General features: G+C 35.1%; 1 protein-coding gene across 1 annotated transcript in view; it reads left to right on the plus strand.

The window, feature by feature from the left end:
• The window catches only part of LOC127805993 (UTP--glucose-1-phosphate uridylyltransferase 3, chloroplastic), a 79911-nt gene extending 66439 nt beyond the window's left edge, over positions 1–13472 (plus strand). Inside the window, exon 17 of the mRNA XM_052342909.1 lies at positions 12955–13472. Within this exon, the coding sequence (XP_052198869.1) occupies positions 12955–13073 (119 nt within the window). The 3' untranslated portion in view covers positions 13074–13472. The remainder of the gene's footprint in view (positions 1–12954) is intronic.
• Positions 13473–16944: the final 3472 nt, after the last annotated feature.

Consider the following 16944-nt stretch of genomic DNA (forward strand, 5'->3'; position numbering starts at 1 on the left):
GAGCAAGGAAAAAGAGGAGAAGAATAAATCAGATTGTTAAGGCTGGAGTTGGATGAAGAACAGAGTTAGCAGCTAAATTCTTGAGGACAATAATTGGTTGAAGGGGTGGGGATTGTCACGACTCTAGGGTTCTAATTGTAATTGATTGGCATTTACCTTGTGTGAGCTGATGGGGGCTAACTAAAAGGGGTTAAGCGGTTAGGTGGGTAACAAGAATAACTAACTGAAACTGTATAACAACTACCTATTTGGCTATTATGTTAGTTAGGTTGTTGAATTAGTTGATGAATGGTGCTAGAGGCTCTATCAAGAGACCTACGGCAGTAAGGAAGGATCAGGGAGAATAATGCAGAGTTCTTCCTTCTCATTTTTGTTTCTCTCTCTCTTTGTCTCTCATTCTCTCTCTCTTCCTTTCCTTATTCTACCTGTTCCTTCCTAAACTCCTATCTTCTTTCTTGGAATTCAATCGAATTCCCACTATTACCCAGCCCACAATCTGAGGGCTCGACAAATCCAAGTAGGCATCCTATTAATCAAATAAGTTGCTGTCAACACAACCTCACCCCATATTATTTTGAAATGTTTGATAAAAACATAATAGCATGAGCAATTTCAATAAAATGCTTGTTTTTCGTTCAACAATTTCCTTTTGTTCTAGGGTATCTCAGCAAGTGGACTGATGTTGAATTCCTCTTTCCTTTAAAAAGTTTTCCAATCCTTCATTGAAATATTCTGTTCCATTGTCAGAACGAAGCACTCCAATTTTTGTTTGGAACTGATTTTCAATCATGTTAGAAAAATCTTTAGATAACCTTTTTACTTCAGATTTTTTACTCATCAAGAAAATCCAACACAATCTTGTATGATCATCGATGAAAGTTAATAACCATTTTGTTTTTCGGTTAATGTTGTGACTCTAGAGGGTCCCCAAACATCACTATGAACCAAGTAAAAAGGTTGAGGCAATTGCAACATACATAGTATGATGACTTTTAGACAAGTAGCAACTTTCACATTGAAATGAAGAAACATCCACATTTTTGAACAACCTAGGAAATAAATGTTTAAGATATTGAAAACTAGGATGTCCTAGTCTACGATGCCAAAGCATTTTTTGTTTGTAAATAGGAATGGGACAAACATTACTCAAATCTTAAGCACTTGGTTTATTATTGAAGAAGTTGTCGTCAAAATGGTAGCACTGCCAATCGTCCTCCCTAAGTTCAAGTCCTGGAATTTGCAATAAGATCTGTAAAAGACAACACAACAGTTAGAATTTTCAAATAGTTTACTCACAGATAAAAGATTACTAGCAAGTTTAGGCACATGAAGAATAGATCTAAGATAGATATTCTCTAAAATTTTGGTTGAGCCTTTTTTGGCAATAGCTGAGAAACTATCTTCAGCAATTCTGACCTTTTCATTTCCAAGACAAGGAGAATAAGTATCAAATAAGTGGGATGAACTAGTCATATGATTAGATGCACCTAAATCTATAATCCAAGGTGTGGAATTTGAAAAACAAGATAAAGCAATAGAACCACTACTTTTTTGAACAATTGACACACTAGGAATACTACCAAATGAGGAATTGGACTTTAGCAACTTTAGAAGATGGTCCATCTGCTCCTTGGTATATGGACTAGTTTTAGCTTCATGAGTTGTAAGGTAAGTGCGACCAGGTTTCTTGCTATTCTTAGGTTTCCAGTTTTCTGGTTTCCCATGGATGACCCAACAAGTCTCCCATGTATGATGGGGTTTATTACAGTGATCACACCAAATTCTAGGTTTCTTTTGTTAGCTCGCCTTATACACCTTAACATCAACCACCATTGCCGAAGTCTTAGTATGTATATTCTCAATCTTTTTCCCGAGCATGACATTCCTTTGACTTTCCTCTCTTCCGACTTTAGAAAACACTTCACTAAGAGATGAAAGAGGTTGCATATCAAGTATTCTCCCTCTAACTTCATCAAACTCAATGTTGAGTCCAGCCAGGAACTTGAAAATCCGATGGTTTTCCACCATCTTCTTGTAGTAGTCGCAGTCATTAGGGGATTTCCATTCATAGTCATTGAATAGTTCTAGATCTTGCCACAACTATTTCAGTGAATTGAAATATTTTGTAACGTTCTCTCTTCCTTGTTGGATCTCACCTAGCTTGAGGGTCAACTCATATACTTTGGACTATTTTCCAAATATGAGTACATTTGGTTCACATTGTCCCAAGGTTCCTTTGTCGTTACATGGCACATATAATTTGCACTGATCTCTTCTTCCATCAAATTCACCAACCATGTCATGACCAGGGAGTTTTCCGCATCCCATGTAGAGTAGGTTGGATCCTTCTCATTAGGTGCCTTTGTGTCGCCGGTTAAATATCCAATTTCATGTACATCCAAACAGATTGAGACCAGTGTAGGAAGTTATCACCATTCAACCTGATGGTGGTGATTTGGACATGATTGGACTGAGTTTTGAAATTTGTATGTGGGTTCAGGACTAGAGTAGAGATACAAGACTTGGATGAAATTTCAGACATGGTGAAAAAACAGGGCTTCGGTTAAACAACTAGGGGTTCTTTAAGGTGGCTCTAATACTATGAACGAAAAAGTAATCAGCTAGTAGGCTTACTCGAGTAAGGATGAGATTAGCTTACTAATAGGAAGGTATACTCGAGTAGGAATTAGATTAGCTGACTAATTGAAAGATAACACTCGAGTGAGAATATATATGTGTATGTTGTATTGGGAGCACTGGAATGCACTCAATCTTTGCTGTATATGATACACACACACACACGGATTAAACAAGATAAGATAATAGAACACAAAACCAGAATGAAAATGATAAAGAACAGAAAGCAAACCACAATAAGAACACCAGCAATTATCCTGGTTCATATCATCTAAGTGTTAGATGATCCTACATCCAGCCTTTAATCCCCTCAAGAGCAATCTTACTAATCAATCTTGAACAATTAGTACAAAGTAGTCCCTCCTGAGTACAACAAAAACATGAGATTACAAAGGCTATCTTCTCTAGACTTTTCTCTCAAACACATGCACTCGTTCACCACATAATAACTCAAGTGACTGGCCCTGCTCTCTATTTATAGACAATAGAAGTGGATAATATAAGGAAACATATAAAGATATGACCATACCTATTTACCCCCCAAACAGTAGGTTACTGTTAGAAGACCCTAACTAACTGCTGCTTGAAATAGAATGGACTCCACTGATTCCTTCAATGGGCTAAACTCGATGCAAACATATAGCAAATCTCCACCATTTGCATGAGTATTGCCTGAGCTTGATTGAATATGATCTGTTCTCCTTTGGACCTGCATTCATACCTGATCACACATACAAGATACCTGTAAAAGCCTTAAACAATGATGCAATTTGGATATAGGAATTGCTTTGGTGAATACATCAGCTGCATTATTCTCCCCTATGACCTTAATTAGATTAATTTCTTTCTTTTCAAGAACTTCTCTAATAAAATGATACCTAGCATCTATATGTTTGGTTCTCTCATGGTGGGCTTGGTTTTTAGCTAAGTGTATAGCACTTTGGCTATCACACATTAGGGTAGCCCTAATATCTTTCCCTAGCAATTCACTGACTAAACCTTTCAGGCATAGGGCCTCTTTAATAGCTCCTATTACTTCTATATATTCTGCCTCTGTGATTGAAAAGGCCACCACAGATTGCAAATTGGTTTCCCAGCCAATGGTTGAGTTCCATAACTTGAAAACATACCCTGTAAATGACCTCCTTTTATCTGAATCTGCTGCATAATCAGCATCCGTAAATCTTAGAATGTTTGGCTCTTCTCCTAAACTTGCTCCACCATAAACTAAAGCCATATTGATAGTTCCTTTTAGTTATCTAAATATCCACTTCGCAACAGTCCAATGGTCCTTTCTTGGATTAGCCATAAACATGCTTGTCACACTCATGGCATGGGCTAAATCTGGTCTTGTGCATACCCTACAATACATAAAGCTTCCTACTGCACTTGAATAAGGAATTTTGCTCATTTCTTTAATGCTCTCTTCCTCAATTGAGGATTGCTCGTGGGATAACTTGAAATGCTGAGCAAAAGGAACATTCACTTCCTTTACATCAAGCATATGAAATTTTCTAATAAGCTTCTCAAGATAGGACTTTTGAGATAGCAAGAGCTTTCTTTGCTATCTATTTCTGGAAATTTCTATGCCTAAAATCTTCTTAGCCTCTCCTAATTCCTTCATTTCAAATGTTGATTTCAACTTCAGTTTTAATTTATGAATTTCCTCATCTGATTGGCTTGCAATCAGCATGTCATCAACATAAAGGAGAAGATATATAGAGATCTTAGCAGAAATATGTCTAAGATAAACACAATAATCAAATGAACTTCTTTTGAACCCTTGGTTTAATATGAATGTATCGAATTTCTTATACCACTGCTTAGGGGATTGCTTTAATCCATAAAGAGATTTTTTCAGCAAGCATACATGCTCCCTTTTTTCCCTAGATTCAAATCCTTTAAGCTGATCCGTTATAATATCCTCTTCTAATTCACCATGCAAGAAAGCGGTGGTTACATCCATTTGCCTTTGGCTTAAGTTTAAGTGGGCTGTAATGGCAAGCAAGACTCTAATAGAAGTATGTCTCACTACAGGTGAGAAAACTTTATTAAAATCTATTCCAGGGACTTGGGTAAACCCTCTTGCCACTAACCTAGCTTTGTACCTAGGTTGCTGATTATTTCCAGCCCCTTCTTTAATTTTAAACAATCATTTACAGCCTACTACCCTTTGACTTAAGGGTCTATCTACCAAGGGCCAAGTTTCATTCTTCCTAAGTGACTCCATTTCTGATTCCATGGCAGCAAGCCATTTCTTGGAGTCTTTTGAACGAACTGCCTCTTCATAAGTGAGAGGCTCTTCTCCTGAAATCTCCATTGCACTTGACAGTGCATATGATACTAAATCTGATTATCCATACCTAACAGGAGGTCTACTGATTCTCCTTTGCCTATCCCTAGCTACTTTGTATCTTCCAAGATTAGGCTGACTGTCTATATTAGAAGAACCTTCACTCTCTTCTTGTTGATCAGATGTTTGATCATAAGGACTATCAAAGACATTATCATGAGATTCATCTTGCTGTTCAACTTCCACAGCCTTAGATTTATTCTCCCCATCCTTTGGGTCATCGATTGTAATGTCCTTTATAGTGGAATTATCATCAAAGGTAACATCCCTACTTGCCATTGTCCTTGGCATTCCTAATTCCAGGTTCCACAGCTTATATCCTCTTACTCTAGAAGGGTAACGGATAAACAGACTTCTCTTAGCTCTAGGTTCTAATTTTCTTTGTTTCACATGGGCATAGGCTAAACACCCAAATACTCTCAACCCAAATACTCTCAGATGGTTTAGGCTCAACTGATGACCAGTCCACATTTCATAAGGAGTTTTAAAACCTATGGCAGTTGATGGGGATCTATTTATCACATAAGCTGCGGTAGCTACAACTTCACTCCAAAATGCTTTAGGTAATTTAGCATGAAATAGCATTCAACTCACCCTCTCAAGTAGGGTTCTATTCATCCTTTTCCTAAGCCATTTTGTTTAGGGTTTCCTAGTTCTGTTAGGTGTCTAAGGATACCATTTTCATTACACAAATGGTTAAAATCCTTATTATAAAACTCTAGCCATTATCAGTCCTAATGATTTTAATTTTAATACCTTTCTGATTTTCTATCATGCTTTTCCAGGTTTTAAAAGCTTCAAAAGTGTGGTCTTTTGCTTTTAATACATAAACCCAAACAATCCTAGAGAAATTATCAATAATAGATAGAAAATATCTAGCACCCCCATGGGATAAGGTCTGTGTAGGGCCCATAGATCTGAATGAATGTATTCTAAAGGGGCCTTGGAGGAATGGATAGCTTTCTTAGGGAATTTAACTTTTACAAATTTACCAAAAATACATGATTCACATTTATCTAGTTTTGTAACACTCCCAGCACCTAAATTCCCTTTCTTGGACAGTTCTTTAAGTCCTTGCTCACTTATATGTGCCATCCTAAAATGCCATAACCTAGTATGTTCATAGGTCTTATTTTCACTTACTGCTGCATCACCACATAATGTGGATGCTTGCAGCACATATATTGCATTCTGAAGGACTGCTTTCATGCATATTAGTGAGCCTCTAGTCACTTTAAAAACTCCACCATCTCCTTTATAGGAGTAGCCATTCTTATGCAACTCACCAAGTGGAATTAGGTTTCTTTTCAAAACTGGAACATATCTCACAGAAGTCAATGTTCTAATGGTTCCATCATGCACTTTGATTTTAATGTCTCCAATTCCCATAATTTTACATTCTTGGTAATTCCTAACAATACCTTACCACCACCAATGTCCCTAAAATTTAGAAATCAATCCCTATGTGGTGTCATATGAAAGGAACAACCCGAATCCAAGATCCAATCCTCTTTATCTGCCTTATCAGATATAACTTAGGCATCTGCGCTATCATAGTCAAATTCACATATAGAAGTTGTAATTTCAGGATTACCATTTTCTTGAAATTCCTTCTTTCTCTTAGGGCAATTCTTTTTAATATGTCCTTCATGGCAGTGGTAACACTTAATTATTTTCCTGCCATTCTTAGATCTTGACCTAGATCTATCCCTTCCTCTAGGGTCTCTTCTATCAGGCCTTGATCTTACCGCAAGAACATCTCTAGTAGTGTTCTTGCCTTCTACCTTTTGTTGTAACTCTTTGGAGTTTAAAGCTCCTATTACATCATCAAGTGTAAGGGTATCCCTACCGTGTTTTGGAATATCCACAAAAGTCTCATAGGATTTTGGTAAAGAATGCGACAACACTAGGGCTTTATCGTCATCGTCATATTTGACTTATATGTTGTCAATATCTAGATACAGCTTATTAAATTCATCTATGTGATCTTGTAGTTTTTGCCCTTCATTCATCTTAAATGCAAAGAATTTAGCCTTTAAGTACAACCTACTTGATAAAGACTTAGTCATGTAAAGAGACTCTAATTTCAACCATAATTCTGTTGTAGTCTTCATTTTGGAGACTTCTCGCAACACCTTATCACCTAGGCTTAGAATTAGAGTGTTATAGGCTTTCTTACCTATTTCCTTCTTCTTTTCTGTGGAATATGAGGCTGGCATTTTGGACTCTCCTTCGAGTGCTTCTTCCAATCCAAGATTCCCTAACAAGGCCCTTATCTTCATCTTTCATAGGCCAAAGTCGTTATGCCCATCGAACTTTTCTATATCATATCTTGTGGCAGATGCGGTTGAAACCATTACTGCGACTTTGTTATGTCTCTTAGACCAAGAAACTTGGCTTTCTTGATGAACACCCATGCTCTGATACCAATTTGTTGTATTGGGAGCACTGGAATGCACTCAATCCTGGCTGTATGTGCATCAGTTTTTCCAGCAAGAAGGAACTGTCCATGAATCTTATTATATATTCCACAACAAAATGGAGTAGTTGAAAGGAAGATGAGACATCTCCTTAATGTGGTGCCTACCCTACTTCATCATCATAGGGTTCCTAAAATGTTTTGGCGAGAAGCTGTCCTTACTGCTGCTTTTCTTATTAATCGAGTGCCAACCAAGATCCTTCACCAACAAAGTCCACTTGCCTGCCTAACTACTCATTTTTCGGATTTTCATTTGCATACCTCTCTTCCTTTTAGAGTGTTTGGGTGTGTTGGCTTTGTTCACATTTCCAAACAACATAGAGATAAACTGGATCCAAGGGCAGTCAAGTGTGTTTTTCTAGGGTATTCACCTACTCAAAAGGGATATAAGTGTTACCATCCATCAACTCGAAATCTATATGTCTCTAAAGATGTTACCTTCATTGAGTCCATTCCATTTTTTGATTCCTCTCCAGTTGGTCGCCAGGGGGAGACTCTTTATGGTGACTACAACTTTGATGACATCCCATTTCCTAATCTCTTGTTTGCACCCCAAAATGGTCCTTAATCTAGCTCTAGCCCTAATGCCCAGACCATTCCTACTACTACTCAAACTTAGCCCATTGACCTATCCTTAGGTAGCCATAAAGAAAGGCATGATGAAGCTGAGTTGGATGAGCAAGTAGCCACCCAAAGGCTGTCATCTCCAGTAAGGTATAAGGGATCTCCTTATATTTACAAGCGAAGGTAGCCTAGCCAAGATCCCCAACATACTCTATCCTTGACTCCTAGTCAAGGTATGGATTTCATTATCTTTAGACACTATGCTCTATTCTTGGTTGTCCTTTTAACTTGATTTCTATTAGTCAAATTACTTGCTCCCTTAATTGTTGTCACATTGGTTGTTAACTCTATACTTGTGTAAGATCAGGGTATGGGACGGACAATTGGTGCAAGGCGTATGTCATAGGGGCTCTACCATCTTAACATTCCAATCATCCCTATGGCGTGTACTATTACTACATTACTAGAAACCATCCACACCCACTTGGGTCATCCTAGTCTTCAAAAACTTTAACAAATGGTTTCTGGCTTATCCAAATTGTCATCTTTAGAATATGAGTCATGTTAGCTCGAAAAACATGTTAGCAGTCTGGTTTCGAGTCGTATCACGGGTAGAGTTGAGTCTTCTAAGTCGTGTCCATTCAATTTTGGGTTTTCGATATTTCATTACTTTTATTAATGATTATTTCGGTGTTCTTGGTTGATTTTAATGGAGGATCATTTAGAATTATTTTCTATGTTTTGAGCCTCTATTTTGAAATTCGAAGCCAATTTGGTGTTTCCATTAAAACTATACACAGTAACAATGCACGTGAATATTTCTCTACTTCCTTTTAGTCTCTTATGATTTTGCAAGGTTTTCTTCATCAATCATCTTGCCCTCACACTCCTCTACAAAACAAAGTGGTTGAATAGAGAAGTAGACACCTAATTGAGACAACTCATACTTACTCCTTCAAATCAATGTCCCATTGCAGTTTTGGGGAGATGTAGTACTTACCACTTGTTAATCAATCACATGCTTTCTTTTGTGTTACGCAATCAGGTTCCACATTCAATCTTGTTTCCACAATAGTCACTCTTTTCTCTTCCTCCTTGTATTTTTGGGTGTACGTGTTTTGTTTATGAAGCAAAGACAAGCTAGTAGCTCAATTCCTCAATATATTTTCTTGGGCTAATCCTCTTTAAAAAAAGGCTACCGGTGTTATTTCTTAGATCTCAACTATTATGTTATATATGTTATGCCACCTTCTTTGAGACCATCCCCTTCTTCTCCTTTACCTCTACTGCACGCCACACTAACATCCTTCTAGTCCCATATGTTGGCAATATAGTTTACCCATCTGATGCCACTACTTCCTCGACTTCCCCTCCTCCATCTCCTCACATTTCATCGGCGATCTCAATCTATACTTGCACCAATTAACACCCCTTTACCTATTCTAGATGATTCACACCCTACTTCAATGGTTTCCCACACCACGGTTCCTGATGCAAGTCCTCCCTTTGCCATTCAAAAAGACACTTTTTCCACATGTAATCTGTTAACGGATAGAGTCTATGGGCGATTAACTAAATTTGTAGCTAACTCTTTCAAGGACTTCTGTCCTTGTTGACCCATGTTTAAGCTAGAGCTCGTTAGGGAGAACCCTTCGACAGAGCTGACTCAACCAACTTGGGGGGCCTTAGGGAAAAAAGTTTGTCGAGGCCTTCTCAAGAGTATTAATTGCTTTTGTAAAAAAATAAATAATACACATTTCTTGGGGAAAATTCTATCTTTTCATTAAATTAAAAAATAAAAAAAAGTTGAACTTCAACTACAAAATATGATAATCTTTTAACGACAGTGAATTTTCAACTAAAATATAATGTCTGAGAGATCAAAAGAAACCAAACAACCTACTACAATAAACAAAGAAAACAACAAAACTAATTTTTCCTTGAAACTCTAAGAAAGTATGTTCAAGTTGAGAGAAAAAGCTATCCATTATTGATTCTCCCGTAGAAGGAAACAAAACAAAGCATTAAACTGATAGCATTAAAAAGATAAAGTTCACCAATAATGAACATTTTTTCATTTCACAAACATGTATTGAACTATGTTCAGTTTTATGTAAAATTAATTTTTCTTGCCTTTTGAGATGCAAAATTGTTGATTAAATCTCCATAATCAAGTTTATCTAATAAATCATATTCAACGGATATTATAGCTAAGCCATTCAATCTTTCTTGCGACATAGTTAACCTCAAATACGACTTTATCAAGTTTAATTTTGAAAAACTCATTTGTGCAAAAGCTATTGAAACTGTAGTTGTGAACAATATTCTATAAGCAATATATGCATTTGGAAAATAATCGACTCTTTTGATGTAATGAAGAATTTCCATTGAACTATTTTTTTTCCTCTTGAAAAGTTATTCTTTAACACTCTTAATTCTAAAAATAAATCTAAACCATCTATATTAGAAAGTCTTATCATATTTAAGAACATTTTCAAGTTTGGGCTAAAAATTGGATTTTATTTTGCTCTCAAATATTTATTATTAAAAAGAAAAAAGAAAAAATATATAAATTGTAAAATTTTGGGGCCTTCGTAAATGCGGGCCTTAGGCGGCCACCTAGATGGCTTCATGGTCGAGCAGCTCTGCCCTTCGATCTCTTGCACACAAAGTATGTGGGAAAAAGGAGTTTATTATTCTGATTGTTTTCTTAATAAGTTATAAGGAAACCCTAAAAGACTCCTACTAGGACACTGCACACTGCTAGCAACCGAATTTGAAGAAGTCTCCTACCATACAAAGACTTCTAGTACTAATGAAAAACGGACAATTGACAAAAAAGGAATAAGAAGAATAACTAGAATCTAATCATTAACCACTCGCAATAGGCATCGTCTATTCAGTTTTGAGCTTATTGTTCCTACGCTTATAAGTTTTATGAATTGGAGGTCTAGGGCTATCCTCATCCCACCTATTATTTTCTCAGCTATCATAGTTTATCTTCACCCTATTATGCATTTGTATAGTCCTTGTCTTATATTTCCATTCCTAAAACTATAGGTGGTGGCATTAGGCAATGCTTGGTGAAATGACTGCTTTACACACTAGTGGCACTTGGGAACTCATTCTGCTCCCACCTGGGAAATCTATTCATGCTGGATATAGGAAAAGAATTCTTAGAAAGTAGGGAGAGAGTTCTTACTTGGGGTCTAATCCTGAACAAGATCATTCTCCATCAAACACAACCCCCGCCCCCCCCCCCCAAAAAAAAAAAAAATCATGGATAAGTCCATCCTCAAGCTTTAGAAACAGTGGCTTCATCTACGCACTTAGCCTTGAACGTCTAATAGTGAAAGACTTATAGGTGGCTATAGGTCAATCCTCCTGGCCTCTCATATTCTGAGTAGCTTTTGGATGCTGTATATCTGGTTTCTTCTGCAGTGCCAATAAATAACTTGGTAATTGATGGTGGATGTTGGAAGCAACCTCTAAAGAATCTTAAGAGGCGTCTTAAAATTGGTTCCAAAGCCCAAGCATTGATTTGTGATGCTTTAATGAAGGAAAGCCCTCCTAGAAGCTTTGCTTAATTTTGATTATGTTTCCTAAAGTCTTTTTTGTTGACTTTAATGATGTTAGGGTTTTATTTAGTCTTTTTCTTTATCTTAATATTAATAGTTTTAGATCTTATTTAGTTTCCCAATACGAAAAGAAAGCATATCCATTTTTTTTAGTTTCCCAATAGGAATGGATTTCCTAATCCTAGTAAAAATAGGGTTACTGGAATTTTATAAATACTATTCTAATTTCTGTTTCCCATTAGTCAATGATTAATTTTAGGTTTCTCTAAAGCCCGATGCTTTCTTTGAATTGTAAGATGCAATTCTAAACCTAGGTGTGATGCTTAGGAGACGTCTCTCTCTCTAATCTTTCAATTTCAGACTCCAAATCTCATATTTTGATCCATGTTTTGCCTCTAAATTGCAGATCCACCTGTCACATACCTAAACGTAGCTTTTTTCAACAATTTTCCCTAGCTTTCTAATCCTCATATGATTGCAATGCCAGTATTAGTAGGATTCCAGATCTGTCCTAATCACTAGCTATTCTCAGTTGGATAGACTGTAACAATCAAGGCATAACCAGGAAGTTATTTGTGGCCTTCTTTTGATAAGAAGTTTTAGTTTTGGGGGATTCTTTGATTTTACCATTCAGGCTACCAATCTTGGCCACACCATGAATAATCATCAAATTGTGATTGTGACCAAGCCATATTGTTGATCCCATTCAACTTGACTATTATAATTTAGAGTTGGGGATTATCACTGGGGGAGGTGGGTGTTCTAACTTCAGATTTCTCAAATCATGCTGCTAATTACATCCACTAACTGGGATCGATTGTCAAGTGTAATGAAAAAACTATCAAATCATAGAATATAGGCCTTGGTTCTTAACAGAACCAGGTGCCAAATCTGCCAAACAATATATATCAAACTTTCCAACAGTTACCATTGCCAAATAATTATGTTTGAAAGGAAAGAAAATTGGTTTAAAAAGGATTTTCACTTTCAGGACTTATTTTTATTGTTTGAATATGTAATTCATGGTCTGCATTTTAAAAATTAAAATAAGAACCCAATTGTCAGTTATTTGGAAAGCCAATTCATGGTCTGATTAGTGGAAAGCCAATTGTCAGTTATTTGGTAAATCTGGGTTGTAAAAAATACATTGTCGTCATAATTTGTTGCCTGTTTCCCTTGGTCTCAGGTCATTTTGATCTTCTCACCAACCAAATATTTGTCTACTCTCTCTCTCCCATATTTCATGGGGCTGCTTTGTCTGTATAGCTGTAGTTGCTGCAGAAGTTTCTGCTGGAATCATACATTGGTACATCTGCTTACTGTTTATTTGATTTTCATTTCAGGTTTAGCAGTCCAGTTAAACCCTATTGAAGAAAATTTGATGAATAGTGGAAGCTGGTTCTGGAACTACTTAATAAAGGGCACACAAATTGTCTTGGAATTTATGGAGTTACAAGACTAACTAGATCCCCGATGTTATGTGAACCATGGTTCTCAAATGAGTCGGGAGCTCGCTGCCAGATTGGTGATCTCTTCTTGGTTGAACAGAAGTTGAACCTTACCTACACCGGATATTTCTGTGCAATAATATCTTAGTGTGAGACAGTAAGATTGACAGGTTATCAGCTGTAATTTGTGTAAGTTAGATGTGTGTTAGAGCTCAAGTAATAGGTGTATTCCAATTCTCCTTTGGTATGCCCCACTTCATGTAAAATTGATGATGTCCCACTTCAACATGTAGATAGCAAATTTTCTTTCAGCTTCAATAAGTTGTCTATTCTTTGTTGTAATTTACCATTTCTGCATCTGCACCTTATCATTATCAAAATAACTGGAGTAAAGCTATTCTGCTTTCAGAACACATACCTTAAGTATTGTTCCTAAGGCTGGCTTCTACGCTTGCCCAAAAACCAGAGAATAGTTCCTCAGTGCTCTGATTATATGATCATACAATGGATTATCCAGCCAAATTAAGATTTCTATCAACTATTCTGTGATAATATGGTTTCATGGCTCTCTACAGGTTAAAGCAGGAGGAGACAAGAAAACTGTTAATTTGAAGTGGTGTAAATCAATAAAACATCTGGTACTCTGTTTGTATGTTGTGGTTCTAATTCGAATCAAGGGATTGATTTTGCACTCTCTCTCTCTGGGGTACATCTTTTTCTCATCTTAAATAATTCACGTCTCTGCTCTTTAACCCTATATGGATGTGCAATAACATCCATCCTGCAGTTCATTTTCTTCTCATTGCTTTCTGTACATAGTAATTAGGAGTTGCTTCCCAGTGTTACTACCCAATTGTCTTGAATGAATCTTGAGTAACAAAAGTTTCTGCCTTGAGCTAGATTTTAGTGCTATATCCCATTAATGATGACATAGATAAAAACTATCTGATGAAGAAGCAAATAGAACAGGAAAACCCGTCTGGTGAAGATGGAACTGTGGAGCTCTTGTAGATAAATATAATAATTGATAAATGGTTAATTAATATTCAAAAGTCAATCTGATCAAGAATAAAATAAAATGATTAGAGTGTTGTGATACCTGAAATTATTGGTAGGAACCAAAATGAAAAGTATAGAAGGTTCAGATTTTAGCCCTATCATGACATGAGTTTCTAGAATATTTTTGAAAATTCTTTGAATTTTATGGATATAAATAAATTAAGTTCTCTAGATATGACATGAATAAGTTGATTTTTTTTAAATATGTTATGATTTAAATCTTTAAGAGAAAATGTAAGGTTTAAATTCATATGGGGAGCGATTGAGAGTTTATAATTTATTGAGTTGTAAATATAAATTGAAAAATAGATTTAAATGAATGTATTATAAATAAGAAAAAAAGTAAAGGACAAATGTGGAAGTTAAAGATTGTAGATTTCAAATTTTATTTCAATTTAGTTTTGGATTTTAAATGTTATTCCAATTTAGTTTTGAATTTTAAATCATATTCCAATTTAATTTTGGATTGAATCTCAAGTCCATGGCTATATATATATGTTCTTCTTCTTTCCATTTACTCATGCAATTTCTTCTTCTATTCTTCTCTTCTTCTTGGATTACAACTACAATTTAGTTTTGGATTTCAAATCCTATTCCAATTTAGTTTTGGATTAAATCTCAAGTTCATGGCTATATATATGTTCTACTTCCTTCTTTTTATTCCTTCAATTTCTTTTTCTATTCTTCTCTTCTAAATCTTCTTGGATTGGAACTATAATTTAGTTTTGAATTTCAAATCCTATTTCAATTTAGTTTTTTGCATTGAATCTCAAGTCCATGGCCATATATATGTTCTTCTTCCTTCCATTTATCCTACAATTTCTTCTTCTATTCTTCTCTTCTTCTTCTTATTGGATTGGAACTATAGGATGGGATAGATTTTCCAACATATGGGTCGACCTCTTCCCTTTCCTTTCTTGTTACTCCTTTATCTCTCCCTTGCTACAACATAGACAACAAGGTGTGATGGTTTTGTTAAGAGAATAGCATTAAGATCTATTTGTTTTTCCAACCAAGTTTAAAGATAAATACATTATAAACTATTTACGTGTTTTCATGGAATCAAGTTATGGTCTCTCAAGCAAGTTTCGAGATTGGAGTTTAGTAACTACGTACGAAGGTTCATTACCCTCATAAGTTGGTAGAATTTATCGTGTCTCCTCATGATACAAGTTCAAGTTATCTCATGTTTAAATACGATTAATAGCTCATTTGTGTTTATTGAGATTTATCTCACCCCCTTTATGTTTTTCCCCCTGGGGTGAATATGAATAAGGAGTTTGGAGCATAGACATGGTGTGTGGTGATTTCAAGAATTTAAGTTTTAGTTTTAGTTTTTTTTTTGTTTTTTAGATGTCTATTAGATAAATCAATTTAAGTTTCTCATTTCTTTATGTTGAAACAAAGTTTTTTAGTGTTAAACTATTATTATTTTTTATATGAATGTTATAAAGCATGTGATAGGTTTGAAATGTTATGGCACCAATCCAAGAGAAATGTGAATTGGGTTATTTAAAAATTAGCTTGAAAACTTGAAATCTTTTTCAAAACAAATAAGAATATGATTCAAGTGAGAATTATTGAAATGTTTGAAATAATAAATTAAACAAAAAGCATAAACAAAAGATGAACGTAAGGATTTATAGTGGTTCGATTTAAACCAAGTATAATCCACCACCTTAATTCCTTACTAAGGATTTTGTAAACCAATCCATTAATTCTCCTACCAAAATTGGTAGGCCCTTTAGCATTAACCACTAGAAATTTGCAAACCTCTTACTTAGATAAGTAGGTCCTCTAGCTACCCAAACTAGAAAATACAAGAAATGTACAATAAGTGAGAATCTATGCGATGAATCTATTAGTTACAATGTCTTTCAAAGTAAAAATAAGGCTTGAATGATAAAATACAAATTGAGATCAAAGCCTTTGAGAGAGAAAATTTAATGTACAATTACAATTGAGAAGATGTAAATAATTTGTAAGTTCACTTCACTTCATTCCATCTATTAGCCTCTTCAAGATCATCCTCAATTTATATTTATAGGCCTCCCAAAAGCTTCAAGATAAATATAGTCATTTGTGACTATTGGAGTTTAAAAAAACTAACTGATGGAAGATTTCTGCGTAACAAATTGTTGACAAAAGCACATAAACATAAACTATTGACATAATAGGCTTAGAAATGAAAAACTGTCGACAGAAGTATATAAATCGTTGACAGTTGCCTTTGCAAACTTATTGATTGTCGACAGTTGTTTGTCAAACTCTAATACAGTTGCTTTTATAAACTTACTGACTATTGAAAGTCTTAGAGGATTGTCGACAGTTTCATGCATTTTTCTAATGTTTGTCGACAGATGATCCTGAATGCACTAAAAAATGATTTCTTATTATTTAAAAGATATTTTATTGAAAATTTATTTTAAATCAATTAAAAACACAATATTCCAAAATGTCATAAGAAATTTATCACAAGATATTTTGACATTGAATTTAATTTTCATTCAACAATTTTTGATCAAATAGAAATATAATATTTCAATTGTCATCAAAATTTAATTGTATGATGAAATTAAGTTTAGTACTTAATAAATCATATAAAAGAAATTTAGAGCACCAAGTGAATGCAAATTAATAAAGTAATTCTTTTATAAAATATAATTAAATTTCATCATTAAAATCATGTCAAAGACAAAAATATCAATCTATAAAGAACATGCATGGTCTTTTGCATTTGAAAGTGTTTTGCTTCATTTATCCAATTGTTCAAAACTAATTTATAAAAATCATTTAAGAGATTCTTCATAATACTTGTTTGAGCAA

The sequence above is a fragment of the Diospyros lotus genome, chromosome 7 (genome assembly GCF_014633365.1).
Source record: "Diospyros lotus cultivar Yz01 chromosome 7, ASM1463336v1, whole genome shotgun sequence".
Taxonomy (NCBI): domain Eukaryota; kingdom Viridiplantae; phylum Streptophyta; class Magnoliopsida; order Ericales; family Ebenaceae; genus Diospyros; species Diospyros lotus.